The sequence below is a fragment of the Fragaria vesca genome, linkage group LG3 (assembly GCF_000184155.1).
Source record: "Fragaria vesca subsp. vesca linkage group LG3, FraVesHawaii_1.0, whole genome shotgun sequence".
Classification (NCBI taxonomy): Eukaryota; Viridiplantae; Streptophyta; class Magnoliopsida; order Rosales; family Rosaceae; genus Fragaria; species Fragaria vesca.
The window spans coordinates 6,076,064-6,097,201 of NC_020493.1; the positions used below are offsets into that span (position 1 = coordinate 6,076,064).

General features: G+C 39.4%; 6 protein-coding genes across 6 annotated transcripts; 2 read left to right on the forward strand and 4 right to left on the reverse strand.

Moving 5' to 3' along the window:
* Positions 1-234: 234 nt before the first annotated feature.
* On the forward strand, positions 235-2,409 carry LOC101303098 (cationic amino acid transporter 5-like). Its single transcript, XM_004293758.1, has one exon. The coding sequence runs from the start codon at positions 408-410 to the stop codon at positions 2,187-2,189; it is 1,782 nt and encodes a 593-aa protein (XP_004293806.1). The 5' UTR covers positions 235-407; the 3' UTR covers positions 2,190-2,409.
* A 1,784-nt stretch (positions 2,410-4,193) lies between these two features.
* On the reverse strand, positions 4,194-6,137 carry LOC101312427 (pentatricopeptide repeat-containing protein At4g20090-like). The gene has a single exon (XM_004295469.1). The coding sequence runs from the start codon at positions 6,135-6,137 to the stop codon at positions 4,194-4,196; it is 1,944 nt and encodes a 647-aa protein (XP_004295517.1).
* An 867-nt stretch (positions 6,138-7,004) lies between these two features.
* Positions 7,005-11,644, reverse strand: LOC101307096 (MOSC domain-containing protein 2, mitochondrial-like). Its single transcript, XM_004293772.1, has 8 exons — positions 11,387-11,644; positions 10,883-11,032; positions 10,265-10,444; positions 9,939-10,057; positions 9,792-9,856; positions 9,476-9,578; positions 7,392-7,502; positions 7,005-7,296 (listed from the first exon to the last, which is right to left on the reverse strand). Exons 1-8 carry the CDS (start codon positions 11,496-11,498, stop codon positions 7,168-7,170), a joined length of 969 nt encoding a protein of 322 aa, XP_004293820.1. The 5' UTR covers positions 11,499-11,644; the 3' UTR covers positions 7,005-7,167.
* A 499-nt stretch (positions 11,645-12,143) lies between these two features.
* LOC101303971 (MOSC domain-containing protein 2, mitochondrial-like) lies at positions 12,144-15,389 on the reverse strand. The gene is made up of 8 exons (XM_004293761.1): positions 15,238-15,389; positions 14,686-14,835; positions 14,185-14,361; positions 13,888-13,976; positions 13,749-13,813; positions 13,477-13,579; positions 12,616-12,726; positions 12,144-12,533 (listed from the first exon to the last, which is right to left on the reverse strand). The coding sequence occupies exons 1-8, from the start codon at positions 15,338-15,340 to the stop codon at positions 12,402-12,404; spliced, it is 930 nt and encodes a 309-aa protein (XP_004293809.1). The 5' UTR covers positions 15,341-15,389; the 3' UTR covers positions 12,144-12,401.
* A 152-nt stretch (positions 15,390-15,541) lies between these two features.
* On the forward strand, positions 15,542-18,409 carry LOC101312713 (pentatricopeptide repeat-containing protein At3g57430, chloroplastic-like). The gene has a single exon (XM_004295470.1). The coding sequence runs from the start codon at positions 15,542-15,544 to the stop codon at positions 18,221-18,223; it is 2,682 nt and encodes an 893-aa protein (XP_004295518.1). The 3' UTR covers positions 18,224-18,409.
* A 35-nt stretch (positions 18,410-18,444) lies between these two features.
* LOC101298294 (mitochondral 37S ribosomal protein S27-like) lies at positions 18,445-20,185 on the reverse strand. The gene is made up of 3 exons (XM_004293830.1): positions 20,056-20,185; positions 19,281-19,512; positions 18,445-18,843 (listed from the first exon to the last, which is right to left on the reverse strand). Exons 2-3 carry the CDS (start codon positions 19,496-19,498, stop codon positions 18,756-18,758), a joined length of 306 nt encoding a protein of 101 aa, XP_004293878.1. The 5' UTR covers positions 19,499-19,512; positions 20,056-20,185; the 3' UTR covers positions 18,445-18,755.
* Between the last annotated feature and the right edge of the window lie 953 nt (positions 20,186-21,138).

Here is a 21,138-nt window from a genome sequence, read left to right on the forward strand (position 1 = left end):
TATCTCCACAAGTTTGGAACAGATAAGGACAGAGCTGGGAGATCTTAGGAATCGTCACATTAAATGACAATGCAAGTACCTATCGAGTAAAATTTGTAGTTTTCTGAACAAAGCACATCAACTATGACAGTGTTTGTCCCCAGAATTCAATAAAATCCGCCCACTAGAACGACTTGGGCTAGTCTGTTCAATTGTCTGCATCATTTGACTCCAATCCAACAGTTGTGGATGGAGTTCACAACCTCTATTCTCAACTTCAATAATTGAACAATCCTGGAAAAATTGGATTAGAGACCAAACCAGTCTTTTAACATTTCACTCCATAAGCGTTGGGGAAGGATACAAAGAGAGTAACCGGTATTCTTATATTTCGGTTGCCTTGAGTTTTAGGAGGGAAAATATACTTGATGGGTTCTGAGGGAGAAATTGGTGAAGAAATCCAGCCAAGAACTTACTGGAGATGGAGCAAACAAGATTTCCTACCAGAAGAGTCCTTTCAAAGCTGGAGTGCATATCAAACTGCCTTGTCACAAACACACCACAGGTTCAAGGATCGACTCATAAGCAGATCAAATGATGCAAATGAGACTGTGGAGCTTCGGAAACAAAGTGAGAATGACATGAAACGTTGCCTCACCTGGTGGGATCTCATCTGGTTTGGTTTCGGATCAGTCATTGGTGCAGGCATCTTTGTGCTTACTGGGCAAGAAACCCATGATCACGCTGGACCAGCTATTGTGTTATCCTATGTTGCTTCAGGTATCTCGGCAATGCTCTCTGTCTTCTGCTACACTGAATTTTCAGTTGAGATCCCAGTGGCTGGTGGATCTTTTGCTTACCTGCGGATTGAGCTAGGAGACTTTGTAGCGTTCATAACAGCAGGAAACATACTTCTTGAGAGTGTTGTAGGAAGTGCAGCAGTTTCCAGAGCATGGACTTCTTACTTTACATCGCTCTTGAATCGTCCCTCCAACTCTTTGCGGTTGCACACAAATCTCACTGAAGGCTACAATCTCCTGGACCCAATAGCTGTTGTTGTTCTGGCTGTAGCTGCTACAATTACAATGATCAGCACAAGGAAAACCTCCTACTTGAATTGGATAGCATCCGCAATCAATAATGTTGTAATATTGTTTGTATTGATTGCAGGGTTTTCCCATGCTAATCTCTCAAATATGAAACCTTTTATGCCTTTTGGGCCAAAAGGGGTCTTCCAAGCAGCTGCAATTGTTTACTTTGCATACGGAGGATTTGACAACATTGCCACAATGGCTGAAGAAACCAAAAATCCATCCAGAGACATACCGATTGGATTGCTTGGATCAATGTCGATCATAACTGTTGTATATTGTTTGATGGCACTTTCACTCCCTATGATGCAGAAATACACAGATATAGACACAGGAGCAGCTTACTCTATGGCATTTCAAAGTGTGGGCATGACATGGGCCAAGTACCTGGTAGCTCTTGGTGCTCTCAAGGGAATGACCACTGTTCTTCTGGTGGGAACACTTGGACAGGCTCGGTATATCACTCACATAGCACGAGCGCACATGATTCCACCATGGTTTGCTCTAGTCCATCCAAAGACAGGAACCCCCATAAACGCTACACTCTTGATATTTGTTTCAAGTTCCTGCATTGCTTTCTTTTCAAGCTTGGATGTCTTGACAAGCCTGTTATCGGTGAGCACACTCTTTATCTTCATGATGATGGCAGTTGCACTTCTAGTGAGAAGATACTATGTGACAGATGTCACCCCAAAACCACATCTCTTGAAGCTAGTTGTTTACTTGGTGATCATTATTTCTTCCTCTATAGGGACTTCAGCTTACTGGGGATTAAATCCCAATGGTTGGATTGGTTATGTAGTGACAGTTCCAATTTGGTTCTTCACGACTTTGGCAATGTCAGTGTTTCTACCTCAACAGAGGTCACCAAAAGTCTGGGGGGTTCCACTGGTTCCTTGGTTGCCATCCTTGTCAATCGCCACAAATATTTTTCTTATGGGATCTTTGAGTTCTTCTGCTTTTATAAGATTTGGGATATGTACTGCTGTGATGCTTATATACTATGCTTTCTTTGGCCTTCATGCAACCTATGATATGGCCCATAAGAAAGGTATGCCAGAATCGCCAGAACCCCTGAAAGTTGTCAATAGCAACTCCAGAGAGAAGGCAGAACCTTGAAATCACCCCTGACAGTCAATGATAGCAAAATAAGAGAAAAGCAAGAGCCCTAAAACAGAAGCACTCTGTGAATTTTGTTGTAAGAAATGCATTCTCTTCAGTTCAATTTCATATTATGACACAACTAGTTCTGAGCCCAAATTATTCTAAATTGTAAGAGTAAAGAACTATCCTACTTGTAGCTGTTGATTATTTTGGTTATAATTATATCAAGTTTCACCACCATGTTGATTTTCGATAGAATAATAGAATGCAAGCTGATCATATGTAAATAAGAAAAAAAATGCACCAATCTGCATTGAAAGGTTACGAGACTGGGTTCATGGCCTCATTGGCACATTTGCGAGAAGAAGGCACTAATATGATGGGTGTGCTCAGATTTGTTTGCTCTAATATATATAATCTACAAAGAACTTAAAACTGAAATTTGTTGCTAACTTTCCTCGATCTTGAGCAACTGAACTAAGTTCAAAAAGTAGTGGTGAAGGGCAGATTTCCAAATCATCGCGGGCCAAGTACAATAAATTCAGTTATATGCATCTTGGCTCACTCCTAGGTTTATCTTCGTCACAATTGGCTTAGAGTAAAGTATCTTGAAGAAACGAGTTGCATGAACTCATATTTGGGCTGATGTGGTATTTACTGGGTGAATTGTGACTTTGAAGAACCTATGTCAGTTGAGCCGGGAATTTGATTTGAGTTCACTATAAGAGTGGTCCTGAGCTCTCTTGTCCTAATTACTTGTCTCTCTCTCTCTCTCTCTCTCTCTCTCTCTCTCTCTCTCTCTTGTTTTTTTTTTTAAAAGTTTGTTTGCCTCTTGTTCTCCTAGTTCACTTCTTTGCAGAGCTCTTCCAGATAGGGAATGTCTAGGGGTATATACGTTTCTCCTTGCCCTTGGAGATAGTGAATCCTACATTTGTATCTACACCAACTATCTACACAGAGTGGGAGTTTCATTTGGATTCAACACTCAAATCCATCAAGAAGCAAGAGAAAAATACTCCTCCGGCACATATCAAGATGACCTAAGCAAGTGATGCGGAGGTACATAGAGCTATTGGTAGTGTCTTGTGATAGTAAAGGTTGTAAGGGCTGATTTTAAGAGTTGATCTAGTTGTTAGATTATAAAAGTTGTTTCATCTTTCTAGTAGTAACATATTCACATTCACATCTACATCTACTACTCATAGACAAGTAATTATAGGTTCAAGAAAATTAACGACCATAATATTAAGATGACAGTTTTTGTGTCAATACCTGAATACAAATGGATTATCCTAGCAAAGAAATGTCAATTTTCCTCAGCAAGCTTATTGTTTAATTGTCCCAGGTTAAGATGTATCATCTATTATAAGCAAGCAAAACTCAAAACTGTAGTTTGGTAGTTTGGTATATATCTACTGCTAAAAACAAATACCTAGTAAGAAATTTGAATGCAGTCAGTAAAGTTTAAATCAGTGCACCTGAAGTATGCTGTTTAGGAGACTGATTAGGAGGAACTTTTGAACGTTTGCACATTTCATATAACAGAAGTTCCACGCATAAATATTCGCAGAGGTGCCAACTGCAAGGCATCTTCATCAAATCCAAATTTTGAGAAATGTTTACAAACTGGTAGAATGTTAAAGTAAAGAATTTGATGGCACTAATCCTATTGTACTGAATGACATATATCATCAATCTTACAATCAACAACAATCCTCAGTATTCAGATGTTTCCCTTTTTCCAAATTCATTTCACCAGAAATATCATGTACCAACAGATTGTTGTGTAACAAAACAATCAGTGATTCTAAGATAGATTACTTCATACAACTAGCTTTCCTTGGTATGGTATGTTACTCTAAACCCCCAAAAAGAAATTGTATACAAAATTGTCTAACTCAAATGGAGTAAAATGCCAACCCTATAAGCAAGCAGACTTCATGCCGAACAATAGAAGCATAGTGGTCTAATGCTTTGAAAAGGAAAATAAAAAATAAAATTTCAGGCCTTACTCATAAATCAGCAATATAGGCTGCTCCAACATTTGTCTATAGCTGCTCTAACCTTCTTAGGCTTGCAAAGCTCTTGTACAACTGTTGTCCAGGTACAGGCTGTCGGAGGCAAAAACTTTTTCAGCATCACTTCAACAATCCTGAAAGCACCTACTGTCCTCTGCCGTTTAAATAGCCGGACAACTAGCTCATTTAGGAACTCCCTCCCATCTTGAGGTGGGTCGAGCTTTTCTCCCAAAGTTGTTAGGAAGATGTCACAAGTAACCAAGTCAGGATCACAACCATGATCCAGCATACTGTTCAAAAGATCAATGGCACGTGAGATGGTATGCTGCTTGCAGAGAGCATTCAAAAGTATGTTATAAGTGATTACATCAGGCTGACATTCAGGTTCCTGAGAAAGCATGTCATTAAAAAGTTTCAAACCCTGCTCAACCAAACCATCGTTGCACAGGCCATGGATCATTGAGCTATAAGCCACGACATCTAGTTTATATCCTCTTGCAAGTATCTGCTTCCACACCATCAATGCCTCTTTGACTTTCCCCTCCTTGCAGAAACCATCAATTATGACACTGTAACAAACCTCATTACGTACAACGTTATTGGCTGCCATTTCTTTCCACAAAAGAATCGCTTTCTGACTCTGACCTGTCCTGAAGAAACCCCTCATTAAGGAACTGTAAGCATAGGAATTGGGCATGCAACCATTACGCACCATCTCACAGAATACTTCCTTAGCTTCATCGGGTTTTCCATCTAAACAAAGACCATCTATTAGGGCACTATACACCACAGTGTTGGGTTTACATCCCTTTTCCATCATCTCCTTCCACAATTTCATTGCCTCTTCAGATTTTCCCTCCTTGAACAATCCACTAACAAGAACTGAATAAATATACTCATTTGCACGACGCCCTCTTTCCTCCATAGATATCAGCACTCGAACTCCATCAAGAGACCGCCCTTGCTTAACAAGTCCATTGATGATTGTCCCATAGGTGACATCATTGGGCACACATTTATTCAAAACCATTCTATCCAAAAGACTAATTGCCTTCTCCAACTTCCCTTGGAGACACAAACCGTGTATAAGTGTGTTATAAGTCACTTCATTTGGAACACACCCCTTAAGAAACATATTATCAACAAGCTTTGCCGCACGCCCCAAGTCACCCTTCTTGCACACTGCATCAATCAACACATTGAACGCCGCAGGACTTGGGGAGCAGCCCTCAATCTGCATCTCGTCCAACAAAAACACCGCCTCGTCAACCCTATTCACCTTGCACAACCCATCCATCAATGTACAATACGTAAACACATCAGGAGCACAGTCCCTAACCGGCATCTCCCGAAACTTCTCCACAGCTTTATCAACCAATCCAAACCTACACAATGCCTTAATAATCAAATTATAACTAAGCACATTGGGCGAAATATTCATGCTTCTATCACCAACAACATGGTCATAAAACTCCAATGCATGTGCATAATGACCCTCCTGTACAATAACATTAAGAACCGAATTAAACGACTTAACAGTCCTCCTACACTGAAACTCATCTACCATTCTATGAAACAAGTCTACAGCTTGATTGGGCAAATGTGCTTTCCCAAAAGCTCTAAACACAGCAATGAAACTCCCCTCAACAAAGACTCTCCTTTCGCGTTTCATTCGATCCAGAACCTTCTCTAAGGACCCAAAATCCCCAAGACTCGCATAGTTCTCAATGAGTGAATAGAAAGTTGAATCACCTGACTTGTAGGCCCCAAAGTTGGGACCTTTCCTGAAGATTTCTTCACTAATTGGGGGATCTGGTTCTTCATTGCCTGATGGGATTGAGAGAGATGAGAACTTGAGGTCAATTGGGAAGAGGGTGTGATTCTTGAGGCGTTGGTAGAGTGAGGAGGTGAGGAGCTTTGAGTAGTGAGTTGGGCATTTTGGCATAGGGTTTTGGAAGAGAGGGGTTTAGTGGGTTTAAGGGTGTTTGAGAATCAGAGAAGTGGGTTTTGATGGGTTTTGGGGCATTTCAGAAACGACCCAAATCTCAGAGAGAAGTGGGTGAAGTGTGTGGAGCTGGAAAGCTATGATCTTTGGGGTTTTGGAGTGGTTTTGAGCTCAACAGAGAGCTTAACCAGGGAACTCTGATAGGGAGCGCTAGTGTCTAGATGTTTTGGATTCAGTTTGTTAATTGTATTTACTGACTTAGCGCAGTAAAAGATAATAATTTATTCGCCTTGGTTGATTTACTGAACCATAGTAAAAGGACTGATGTTAAGAAAAAGAAAATGTAATTAGTCAAGGGTTATGGTGAAGGGAGGTTGAGAGTTTGATCATTCGAACAGGAGTTTGATTTCCATCCGCATTTCTTTTTTAAAAAAAGAAAAAAAATACATACATGAGGCGGATCTACTCAAATTTAAATATTAGTTTGAAGATTTGATTTCCATTCAATATATTTTTTCTCAGAAACAAAGACATACACTAGCGGATCCTTGTGCGAGGCTATCTCAAGTTCTCAGCTATCGTACTCAAATTTTTCTGAAAAAGTTACATAACTTTATCATAGGAAATGAAAATTATACGCGGCGCACCCGGGTGCGCTGAATACGCTCTCCATAGGAAAATGGTTTAGGCATTCGTTTTATCTGAGGTCCTTGGCAACCAGAACTTCCAACTTGGGGGCATGAATAGTCACATTACAATTTTTGTAATGGTAGTCACTAATTGGCAACCCGAAATAGAGCATTGGATTAGGTTCTTTAATGACTTTTCTTCTCAAGTAGGACTTCGTAAGTTATGAAAGCAAGCATTGAGGATTTCCAATATTTCAAAACATATCTCTTACAGATATGTAGGTTACTTGAACATTTACATTTATCTCGTGTGTTCTGAAATACCTGGAACTCTTATCTAACTAGGCGGCTAATCTTTAACAAGCAATTCATAGAATCATATAACAGCAAAGATAAGGTAATTATTCCGGAACTTCATCAGCAGAGGAAACCATGTTGAGGACATGAAGATGATCTCCAACCTTTATGACATTTCCCTCCACGCCGGCAATGAGATTGTCTTTGCAAACTAGATATTGTCCGAAGTAGACCTGAGAAAAAATTTACAATGCTACAATGTGATCATCTGTATAGATGTAGGAATAGGGTGCAAAAGCCTTCAGTTGGTTATAAATTGATAACTCACCCTTCCCCGCTGTTTCCGAGATGGATACACAATTGCATCCGATCGAAATTTCTTAAGCGTTTCATTTGGCTCAGTTCCTTCAATGCCAGTCTCTTGATTCACCTTAGGTATCTGAAATACAGAATGTAAACATCAGAGGGTATTAAATTACTCAGCTCCTGTTGATGAGCATTAAAGTTTTGAGTTTTGACAAGTCGATTTCAGCAGCGCTAAGGTTTTGAGTTTTGACAAGTCTATTTATTTCTTAGATCACACAACCTATAGGGGTAATCCCAAAGCAATATTCAACCCGAGCTGTTTTGTATAAACCTTGTATGCAGGCCTTGGTTTGAGCTTACAATGTAGCTTTGATAATAATTTTTGGCTTATAATACTTATTGATTCAGATAAATACCCGAACCAAATGTCCAAGGCTTACAGACATGATTTACGATTAGAGAAAGTATTTGAACAACGAGATACAAAACTTTTAAAAAAGAGACATCCCCAACTCTGGTGGCTTTGATGGTTTAAGGCAATGTTTTAAAAAACGCACCTCGGGCGCGCCTCGAGGCTTAAAAGGCGCGAGATGCATGGAAAATTCCTTGTGTTTTGCTGGTTAGGCGCAAAGGAACAAAAGGCGCATCACAAGGCGCACCCCAAGGCGCATAAGGCGTGCGCCTAGTTTTATAAGGAAAACGGGGTCGTTTCAGTGTTTTACTGAATAAAGGCTAGGGGTCGTGCGCCTCCCTCTCTCTTTTCGCCCTCCTTCCCTCCTTCCCTCCTTCCTCTCCCTCTCCCTCTCCCTATCTGCCGATCTCCCTCTCACACAATACGAACACAGAGACCACCACCTCGTCGCTGTCTTCTGCAACGGCCGCACCTTCCAAGCCGAGGCCGCACCCTCAAACCACTACCTCCCTCGGTCACCAACTCACCATTGATTTGAGGTACGCACATCATTCCAAATTTCCGATTCAATTGTGTTTTCTTAATTGTACAATCGAGAATGACAAAGATGAATGCTTGAGCTATGCCTGTGGTTTGTTGTGAATTTGTGATAGAGTGATCAACCATCTGGTTGGTTTTATGAGCTTTTTTATGATAGAAGAACCTATGTGGTTCAGTACTTCCCTATGTGATAGAAGAACCATTGATTTAAGATTATCTCTCTAGTTCTGTGCATAACAAGATGCTTAATTGATCTTACATTATTGTTTTTGGCTTCCTTCCCTTAACTGTGTGATGGTGCTTTGCTCTTAACTTAACTGTCTTTTTGCCTTTTAAGATTGAGGTGTCATTGGTGTTAAACAAAGATAAACGTGGTCCGTGGATCACATTGTACTGATACTGTCCCAACTTAACCACCTTTAAGGTGTTGGGTTTTAATCACAAAAGGCCTCAGTACAATTGAATAAGATCCATCCACATATAAGTTATATTTTATTTATCACTTTTCTGATGTGGGATCTATTCCTCTCCAATACTTCTAATACGCCCCCTCACGTGCAACCTGACTCAAGGTCCGCACGTGGAATGAATCGGGACGGAACGAACCAAGGGACACTTGGTGACAATCCAATTGGAACATTCTGATGGTGAGATAAGAAGCTGGAACCGAGCAAGAGAATAGAATCCCGGACCGGACGAGAGAATGAACCCAAATCGGGCCCATGAGAATATTGGAGAAGTAATTGGAGAGGGACCCGCTCTGATACCATGTTAAACAGGGATAAACGTGGCCCGTGAATCACATTGTACTGATACTGTCCCAACTTAACTATCTTTAAGGTGTTGGGTTTTAATCATAAAAGACCTCGGTACAATTGGATAAGATCCATCCACATATAAGTTATATTTTATTTATCATTTTTCTGATGTGGGATCTATTCCTCTCTAATACTTCTAATAATTGGCGTGTTATAGATTGTTGTTGGTTTACTCTTAAACTTTAAGGTGATGATAGTTAGGAGTTAGCATGCGTAGCAATGTATTTTAGGATCCAATTGTTAACTGCTACGAAATAGAACTTTGAGGAAAATATGCATTGGATAGCTTGACAGCCATCAGACAGGCGAAAAATGCAGAAGAGATAGCTCTTATACCTTACAACGGTAGCACAGCATGCAGCATTGAAATGTGAAGTTGTTTATTTTGACATCTGTCCACAAATCTTCCGAAAATGGTTCACAGCCGTCAATAAGAAGGCTGTGACATGCAAACAGAAGTGTTTGAGACTCAGATTTTTGCATATTTATGAAACTGCAGCATTGGGGTCTTTAACAGAAGTACTGGCAACAATAAGCATTACAGTATACATATGCTATTAAAAATCAACAAAAGTTCCACCACCGAAAACAAAAGATTAAATTTGATGCTGGTTAAACAATATAAGGATATGCTATATAAGAAGAAAAATACTTAGGCCTGAAACGGTTTATGGGTACAGGGTCCTTCAAGTGCTCATTTAGTGTATCCAATGATGCCTGCAAAAGTACAATGACAAGGTCTATATTAGAGCCGCCATCTCAGAAGAAACTACTATTTCCACATCTCAATCTTCCTAACCTGAGATGCTATCATGTATGGAAAAAGGTCAGAGAACATTATTTGCTTCCCCCGAGCATATTCAGGTTCCACAGGTTTATGAGACCAAAAGGAAGTTTTCACAGGTCTGGTAGCTGAAGCTGCATTTAGAATACAACACAGTCAAACTTTTATTTCCTAGTCTTGAATGTGCAAAATATAATATAATGATATTAACACATACAATAACTTCTCAAGATGCAATTGCATAGCTGAAAATTTGTAATTAATTTAAACCATCGCTATTAATTAGAAATGTTCTCAGTAATCAGTGCCTGAGTATTTGAAAGCACCACAATAAACTCTACCTGAATTAAATCGGACAAGTCGACTACTAGGTTTCCCCAGATAATCTGAAAACCATTTTGACGCATCATCTCCCTCATCTACTGCATCACCAGTCCACTCCCATACTCTAACCCCTTTTACTCTAACTTGTGGTGTACTCAAGGAAATCTCCAGCACATCCATCCCAGGTGCTTTTAATACTGCAAAGTGAATGACAGATCGCTTCTAAGTTATTAAAACAGTATAACTTAGCAGGAAACGCTGAGACGCATGAAGCATAATGACCATGCATTATGAGGAACTACCGCAGCATATATAGTGGTGTTTTATGAAAACTGGTTTTACAGATGGTGATTAGATTTGAAACTAAATTAAGATATGAAATAATCATAACGAAGATGAACGCAATAATGTGACTGTCATTGAGCATGAGAAGAACATTAAACTATGTAACATTAAGAAGCTCCAGAATTCTATAACATGTGACTAAGTGAGAAGACAGAAAAGATAAACAAATAGGAGTCAATCATAACATCTCCCAGCTTAATGTTAACTTTTTATCTGCTGCAAAAAGCATAGTTTGAGTGTACTGTGGTCTGTAGAAGTTTCATAGAATGAACAAAGATTAATGCTTTTACCCATATAAGAGCTGCTGGAAGGTTCCCAACCCTCTTGGAATGCCTCTTTTGGTAGATGTACCTCAACACAAGCAAGCTTTGGTTCAACTCTTTGAGTATAAGCTCTTCCTTTCGCATTTATAACCATCCATTGTCGGTCCCATCGAAATCCTGTACATGCAAACCAAGAAGGGACAAGCAAAGATTACAATCTCATAACCCAATTTTGAGAGAGTCTAGATAATATATACTCCCTCCTGGAAAATCAGAGGGTACAAGAAAAGTTGAATCATACAAAGGCAACACTCCAACAAACTGATAATAAGAACAAGTAACACTTGGGGGAAAGAAAAAGAAAAGGTTAAGACTCTGAATGATCTGCTTTAATTACCAAATATAAATTTCTTATTACGCATAATATAAAAGAACAGAATTCAAGTAGTATTTAAGGATCAAGCTCAACTGTGTCAAAAGGAAAATTATTGATTAAAGTACAAGAAATAGAACCACTGAAGAAAATTATACCAGTAGGAGTGATAGGTGCTTCAGAAACTGAAATCCCTCCACATGATTTAATTGGATATACAAAAATTGATGAGACTTTGGCTGTGGCTTCTTGTGATGGTAGCTTCTCCATCCTCTCTTAATGATGTTAATTATGCAGTCTATAGGCAGCAGAGAGTCTGTTCTGCTTCGCTACAGATTCAATATAGCAGAAATCATTTTAGAGCTAGCATTAATAACCAGAAAGATGAACCTACCTAATTTAATCCTTTGCTGATTATACTGGTACCTAATTTGATCCTTTGCTAAGAGAAAAAGCCCAAAGTAGGTCGCTTTCCCCTAAACTGACAAGCATCTTTTGTGGGGCAGAAGTTAGGAGCATGGCATTGGCATGGTCTGCTTTGAGTTTGATGCAACGTCTCGAAATGTAGGTACCGCCAAAAGTCCACATGCTGAACAAAAATTTTCATCCCTCCAAATCCAGCAATCCTCGACTCTTTGAAGCATTCTTCTTCTCTACTCAACTACTCGCTACCACAACTCATACATCCTATTCTCACCCTCCGGCCTTGAATTTGGGGAAACTTATTCATGCCCATGTTGTAAAACTTGGGATTTGAATTTTCTTCTGTGACTGTGGCTAATACCGTTGACAATGTATGTGGCAAATGTAAAGATAGTGTTTGATGGAAAGATTGAGAGAAACGAAGTTTCTTGGAATCGAAAGGTTGCTGCATCGTGTGTTTGAGGAATGGGAACTTCTTGCCCTACAGGCATATACGAATCGAAACTCATCAAGATTAGGTTCATTAACGATATTTCATTACAAGCAAAACTAAGTAAACTATAAAGCAATCATTGCACATCTCAAGGATATCTCCTGCAGTCATACTTGAATCTGTTTGCATTCTCTTCTTTTATTGAACTACCTGGAGCTATCATCGAAGAAGGAAGCTAATCATTAACAAGTAAACCTGTCTTGTTACTTATAATCTAGACAGCAGTTCTTGGTGTCATATAACAGCATGTATAAAATTCAAGCTGCTGCTTCTTCAGCAGAAGATACCATCTTGAGGACATAAACAAGATCTCCAACCTTTATGACATGTCCCTTCCCACCTCCTCCTGTAAGAGAGTCTCTGCAAACAAGATTCTGCCCGAAGTAGACCTGAAAAATCACTTACAATGTTACATCTGATCAACTGTATGTATGGAGGACTATGGTGGAAAGTCTTGAATTAGTTACTCACCCTTCCTTGCTGTTTTTTAGTTGGACGTAAAACTGCATCAGACCGGATTTTCTTAAGAGTGTCGTTTGGCTCAGGTCCTGCAATGCCAGTTTTTTGATCAATTGTAGGTACCTGAAATACATGAAAGTGTCTAGTAAGGAACCCAGTATTCATTATTGATGTCCTTTTAAACTGCAAAGCTCTTATTGATGATCTAAAAGTTTCGGTAAGTCTGTTTTAGTCTTTTAGAAGGAAATTCCACAAAACTTCCTTAAACTATGAGCATCTGCAGTCTGGAAGAATTCTCCCAAGATCCCAGACACTTACGCAACAGTTTAGCAACAAATTGGGTTTGAATTAGGAAGTGTAATATCTATAGCTGCAATTGTTATATGACAAAAGACATACAACCCTTACATGCAAGACTTTCTTTAACCCTTGCAATTTTAGCTTTGGACATGAATTTCATTATACAACCACTTGACTTCTAAGTTCTAATACACATGGTTGCACATAAGATATCCACAATGACTGTCTAATGACTCCCAGCCATGAACTTTGAATTAGAAAAGTTGAAGTGGTGAGATTTTGCACCGTCAACTTTTCATATCAAATCTTCACAGAGAAAAGGTGAAGAAAAAGCTGTAAAATTTATTAGAGATGGTAAGCCCTGTTAGGTCCCCTGCCTGTTAAATGATCGATTCTTATACTAAGTGGCTGCAAACAAAATGTTTGCAATACATAACACCATGTAGTAAAAGTATTAGATTCATCTGTAACTACCAAAAATGAGTTTGAGACACACAACCCATTGATACTCTTACGAAAATAGACGAGTCATCGGATGGGCACAAAATGGCAGAAGGGATATAGCTTTTAGACCTTACAGCGGGAGCATAGCTTGACACCTTGAAATGTTAGCTTGTCTATTCTGATCTCTGTCCAAAGGTCCTCAGAAAATGGTTCACATCCATTGACTAGAATGCTGTGACATCAAAGTATAAGTTCTTGAGATTAACAAATTATGAAACCATACTGATCATAAAACTGACAAGACTTTGTCTAGAGTTAAGCTCGAGATTAACAAGTTTTTATTACCAAAAATACTGAACAAAAAATATAATAATTACAGAAGGAATTAGAAAAAAAATTACTTGGGTCTAAATCGGTTAATTGGTATGGGTTCCTTCAGAAGCTCATTTAGTGCATCCAGCGATTCCTAAGTTACAATGACAAAATCCAGGTCAGAGTTCCCATAAAGACTTACATTTCTGTATTTTGACTTTAACTAACCTGAGATAATAGCATGTATGGATACATATCGGAGAACATTGTTTGGTGTCCAGGAGCATATTCAGGTTCTACAGGCCTAGTTTCTGAAGCTGCATTATAACAGAATGCAGCCAAATTTATATATCCCATTGTTCAAGTGTGTCGATGTGATGATATCTAACCACAAATATAACAGCATAAGATGCTATTGCATCTCTGAAATGAAGTTCCTATGAAATTTCTATCAACTACTAATAAATTTTCCCTAGGTATTGCACTCAGAGCCTAGTTCTTTAAAAGCACCACAATAAATTGTACCTGCATTAAAGCGGACAAGTCGACAAGGTTTCCCTAGATAATCTGAAAACCATTTCGACGCATCAGCTCCCTCATCTAATGCAGCACCAGACCACTCCCATACTGAAACCCCATCTGCTATTTCTTTTGGTGTGCTCAACGAAACCTTCAGCACATCCATCCCGGGTGCTTTTAATACTGCAAAGTGAATGACAGGGTGCTTCTCAAGTTACAAAAAAAAAAAAAAAAAAAAAAAATACTTAACAATAACTCCCCAAGTGGTGAAGGCATTGACTACAAATGTGACTACTTCTAAGAACACGAAGGATATGAAAAGCAAGAAAGAGAACAAATCCATTGAAACATGAGCACCGAACTCCAGAACCAATTAAACATAACGGAACAAAGTGATAATCAGTAAACCAGAATCTAAGTACTAGTGAATCACATCTCCAGCGCTCTTTGGTGTCTAAAAGAAAAATAAGCTTAATATCAAGAAGAGAAGAATGTCGATGTTCTCACCAAGATAAGAGCTTTCAGCAGGTTCCCAATTCTCTACAAATGCCTCATTTGGAAGCTGTACCTCAACCAAAGCAAGCTTGGGCTCAACTCTTTGAGTATATGCCCTCCCTTTGTAATTTACTACTAACCATTGCCGATCCCATCGAAAACCTGTACATCCAAAACAGGAAAAAACCTCATTTCAACATCACCCAATTCGAGATTGTAAATATTAGTCCCTCCTAGAAAATCAATCTATATAGAAAAATTTCTAATCATACCAATCAAATAACCCCACAAACTAATATACTAAAACTCAACATATATAGTGATCATAGTGATCATACTGAACAGAGCCAAATGAAAAGATTGATCCTTTAAAATCAATCATGTAAACAATATAGTTCCATAATCTGAAAATTTATTCTCCATGAACAAAGAAACAAACTTTACAGCAGTAAAATGACAACACAACTGTGTCAAAACTCAAAAGCAATATGAATGAAAGTAAAACCAATACTGGGAGAAATGGGTAAAACCAATACTGGGAGAAATGGGTGAGCTTGGTTATACCAGTAGGAGTGACAGGAGCTTGAGAAACTGAAATTCCACGGCATGATTTTACTGGGTATATGAAGATTGATGAGACTTTGACTTCTGCAACTGCCTTCTCCATTTTCCAATCCTCCTCAGTCTTCTCTTCTGGTCTGTTACCTAATTAACCCAATTTCAATGTTTGGAGCTTTATCAAATATCAAGGTGATAGAAAGTTAAAAAGTTAAACCTGACAGATTTTTACTGTACTGTGGGTCCCAGCCCTTATCTCCTTGGCTATGAAAATTCTGTTGCAGCTTCTCATAACTGTCATAACTACCAGATGACCTCCTCCTACTCTGCTCCGCTCTCTCCTCTCTCCAAACCTCTACACACTTTCTCTTCCCTCCAAATCCAACAACCACCCACAACTCCCAAAACTACCCCTCCAAAACCCATCACCATAACCACCACCACCTCCACACCCAAACCCATCTCCGATTCCCGCACATGGATCGACACCATCCGCACCCAAACCCGGTCCGGTCACTACAACGAAGCCATATCAACCTACATCAATATGACCCGGTCCGGTATCCGCCCCGACAACTTTGCCTTCCCGGCGGTCCTGAAGGCCGTGGCGGCCCTTCATGACTTGAGATTGGGGCAGCAGGTTCATGCGTGCGTTGTGAAATTCGGATACGAGTCTGGTTCTGTGACCGTAGCCAACTCTCTTGTTAATGTGTATGGGAAATGCGGCGATATTGGGGATGCATACAAGGTGTTTGATGGAATGACTGAGAGGGATCAGGTTTCGTGGAATTCGATGATTGCGGCTTTGTGTAGGTTCGAGGAGTGGGAGCTGGCTTTGGAGGCGTTTAGGTCGATGTTTGAGGACAATGTGGTGCCGAGCTCGTTTACTTTAGTTAGTGCAGCGCTTGCTTGTTCGAATTTGGATAAGCGTGATGGGTTGAGGCTTGGGAAGCAGGTTCATGGGTATAGTGTGAGGATGTGTGAGTCGAAAACGTTTACAGTGAATGCTTTGATGTCTATGTATGCTAAGTTGGGGATGGTGGGGTATTCGAGAGGTGTGTTTGAGTTGTTTGAGGAGTGTGACTTGGTTTCGTGGAACACCATGGTAAGCTCATTGTCTCAGAATGACAGGTTTATGGAGGCGTTAGAGTTCTTCAGGTTGATGATTCTTGAGGGGATTAGACCTGATGGGGTGACGATTGCGAGTGTTCTTCCTGCCTGTTCTCATTTGGAGATGTTGGAGGCAGGGAAGGAGATTCATGCTTATGCGTTGAGAGCCAATGAATTGACTGGGAATTCTTATGTTGGCAGTGCTTTGGTTGACATGTATTGCAACTGCCGGGAAGTGGAAAGTGGTCGTCGAGTTTTTGATGCTGTAATGGAGTGGAAAGTTCCGCTTTGGAATGCAATGATTACCGGTTATGCACAAAACGAGTATGATGAGGAGGCCTTGGACCTGTTCCTTGAAATGTATGCTGTTTCGGGGCTTAATCCAAATGCCACCACTATGTCCAGCATTGTGCCAGCATGTGTGCGGTGTGAAGCATTCTCGGGGAAGGAAAGTATCCATGCTTTTGTAATAAAGCGGAGTCTGGAGAAGAACAGGTACATACAAAATGCACTTATGGACATGTACTCGAGAATGGGGAGAACAGGAATTTCAGAAACTATATTTAACAGCATGGAAGGAAAAGACATTGTGTCATGGAACACCATGATCACTGGTTATGTTATTTCTGGACGCCATGATGATGCCCTTAATCTGCTATATGAAATGCAAAGAGTAGAAGAAAACAAGAACACTGATAGTACTGGTTATGATGATGAAAGAAGGGTTCCTCTTAAGCCAAATACTATAACACTCATGACTCTTCTTCCTAGTTGTGCTGTATTATCAGCACTCGCTAAAGGGAAAGAGATCCATGCTTATGCTACTAGACACTTGTTGGCACTAGATATTGCTGTAGGTAGTGCACTGGTTGACATGTATGCTAAATGTGGCTGCTTAGATTTATCTAGGGCCATGTTTAATCAGATGCCGCTAAAGAATGTGATCACATGGAATGTGCTCATCATGGCTTATGGTATGCATGGGAGAGGGGAAGAAGCCTTAGAACTCTTTAAGAATATGGTGGATGAAGGCAGATGGAATAAAGAGCTAAGGCCTAATGAAGTTACATTCATTGCAATTTTTGCAGCTTGTAGTCACTCTGGGATGGTAGAGGAAGGTCTGAACTTGTTCCACACAATGAAACAAGAACACGGGATTGAACCTGCACCAGACCATTATGCTTGTGTTGTGGATTTGCTTGGTCGGGCTGGTAGTGTGGAGCGAGCATATGAAATAGTCAAAACTATGCCTTCTAAGTTTGATAAAGCAGGTGCCTGGAGTAGCTTGCTTGGCGCTTGTCGACTTCACCAAAATGTAGAGATTGGAGAGATTGCAGCTCATCATCTCCTGCAGCTGGAGCCTGATGTGGCTAGTCACTATGTTCTACTCTCGAATATCTACTCATCTTCTGGACTTTGGGAGAAGGCCATGGATATCAGGAGAAAAATGAAGGAGATGGGAGTGAGAAAAGAGCCTGGTTGTAGTTGGATTGAGTTTGAAGATGAAGTTCATAAGTTTTTAGCTGGGGATATGTCGCACCCGCAAAGTGAGCAGCTCCATGAATATCTTGAAACCCTGTCAGAAAGGATGAAAAAGGAAGGTTATGTGCCTGATACCTCTTGTGTGCTACACAATGTTGATGAGGACGAGAAAGAAACTTTACTTTGTGGGCACAGCGAGAAACTGGCAATGGCATTCGGCCTCCTCAATACCCGTCCAGGGACTACCATTAGAGTTGCCAAGAACCTTAGAGTCTGTAATGACTGCCACCTTGCAGCAAAATATATCTCAAAGATGTTGGACAGGGAGATCATTTTAAGAGATGTAAGAAGGTTCCATCATTTTAGAAATGGAAATTGTTCATGCGGAGATTATTGGTAAAAGAAAGGTATCACTCACATTTTCTTCAAAATTTGGTACCATGTAGAGCGAGCTTGAAGGTCTGAAGTATCACGCACATAGAGAACCGAACAGAGTCACTCATGATAAGTTTGACATGTTCAACAGCCGATGCCAATAGATTTCTTGATAGTTCGGCAATGTACTGTCATGTTTAGCATTCATTGATTTGTAAGCATGATAAATAAAAAGTTTTACATATCTCAATCGTTTGATGTACAATTTGAGTCGCATGGTTACTAACTGATTGTAACTGAACATAATTTCTAATAAACCCAATGCTTAAGATTGTCAACAACTGAAGCCAGGGTGATTTCCAATCTGCTTAAATTAAAAGGAAATTCTGAAACAATTTGTTATCCCAAGTAACAGCCAACTACCCTCTCTTACAAAATGGGACTGCAAATATTGAATATATGTTCAAATAAAACTAACAAAATTGTCACCGGATGTTCAAAATAGTAATCTCTTATTCAAGATACCACTCAAAAACCAACTACAACATGTTAATATACTAGCTCTTGCGCTTGGAACGCTTTCCTTGACCCTTCTTGGGTGGCCCTTTTCCTCGACGCTTCAACATTTCAAGCTTGTTTAAGCGCCTGAAAGGTAGCAATTAGAGATGTGTCAGTACTATGAGTTACTAAGCAGTTCTCATTATAAAATTATGAAACCATCACAACACAATGTTCAGATCAAATTCATGTTGTGCAAACCAGTCTAGTTGGAACAGACTTGTGTGAAGCTAGAATGATAGATTCAAATAGGAGGGGAAGAAAAAGAGGAGTTTTAATATTTTGACTATAGAATCTGCAGTATCAAGAATGTAGCTCTTCTGTACAGTGCACACACCATGAAAATGACAGAAGTTGAACTCTGAGGGAAAATGCAGTAGTGATGCATTATGTGATCCTTCTACAATGCACCTTTTCCATTAATAATGACATAGTGCAATGTTCCTTTGAAATTCCATACAAGAGTGAAACATTAGCAGATGGCTAGACAAGAGAGCAAAAGAGATGGAGGAAAGAAAGCATACTCTTTTTCCTCGGCTTCCATGACAAGGGGGTCGTCTTTCCTGATGTCATGCGGGTACCACTGGGCAACTTTCTCCCCAATCAGCTTCTTCCTTAAGATCTTATGCGCAGACTTCAGCCCTGTCGGGTTAAGCACATGCCCGAATATCCTTGCCCTGGCCTCAGTCACCCCAGTATTAACCGCGGCAGTCAAAATGCTCTTCAGACTTCGAGAAGCCATCTCACTTATCCTCTCTATTTCAAAAAGAAGAAAAATCTTCAGTTCTTAAGGGTCACTATAGCAGTTTACAAAAAAGAAATGCTCCCAAGGCACCACAATCCCAAGCTATTCCTTTCAGAGATTTGGCAATTGGCAACACCACATTACTTATCGAAGCTAGATTCCTACCCATGTGCAGGCCACAACTGCTAAAAACCACCAAGTAAGGCAATCAACACTAGCATATTGTGTCAAGCAGAATTCATTCTATACCGAGATGAAAGTTGATGAGCTTAGGCATTGGTTAGTTTGACCTCACCGGTCACTATTTACGAATAATACTGAAGTTGCCATTTCATCGAACACCTGGTGTGCTACCTAAAAACCCAATCGATGTCTACAAACTAAACCATGTTCTTGGATTAAAACTGATACTTGCTAGCTTTTCCATCACTAATTTCCAATTGAATAAGCATCAGAAAAGAAGGAAAAAAATTCAATATCAAAATGGCGTTAACTCACAGAACACGGCAAGATACAAGAGAGGAAAGCTCAACTGTTTAAGAGTGATGAGATACCTGAAAATATAATGATGGGAAGACTCTGATGACGTAAGAGATCAACGTCGTTGAGGCATACGAAGAAGAAGGCGAAGGTGAAGCTGTATCAGTCTCAGAGAAACCGGTCCATATTCTCTTACTTCCGCTCGGCTGCTACTGTGCTTGTTCTCTTAATAAAAACAAAAAACAAAAACAAAAATAGAAATTAAAGGCAATCTGGGCCTAAGCGGGCTAGGCGGACCCGATGCACCGCTAGGCGGAAATGGGCCAACCCGGGATAGAGGGCCCCACCCTTAAATTAATAAAAGAGAAAAATAAAATAATAGTGATCATTTTCTTTTCTTTGACCTTTGCGCGTGTAAGTTACGCGCGGGAGAGACATATACATGTATATATATATAGTTTCATTTCAGAGTGGGACACTGTTTTAAAATTAAAGTATGGTGCTTCTCGTTTTGTTTATTTTTAGCTCACATTTTCACATCTCCATCGTTCAGTGTCTAGAACATGGTGTGTAGATCATTACTGTAAAGTTTCATCCAATTTGGAGATTATTTAAGTACTGAATTAGAATAAATAAATCAACTGAACAAAATTTGTCGAAACGGAGCCGTTTGCGTAAATCACAATTACGGAAGCTCAAATAATCTCTTAATACACATCTTTATTATTTTATATTTCACATCAGATTTTATAGGTATGTTTAATTACAAAAACATCCATCAATTATTAGAGAAAAAAAAACTTCATATCTTCCCTAAAACATTTACTCTTCTCCACTATTATTACGAATCAAAAGAAAAAAAAATAAAAACCTCTTCTCTAAAATTCATCACCTGAAATTCGACTACTGTCGTAATCACATGCATGCTATTTATTCATTTGGTTTTTGTTAATTAACTTTAGTTTTTATTTTGCAGACTAAAAAATAGTTTTTATGTTATTCTACTAGTTTCTTAACTTTGAAAAAATTATGTATGTTCAATATATTTTTTTTCTTTAAATTCTAGTCGATTGATGTCATATTAGAGATTTAGGGTTCAAATATAATACTACTCTTTTGATTATAAATTGAAAAATATCAAGAAAAAATTTCTAACC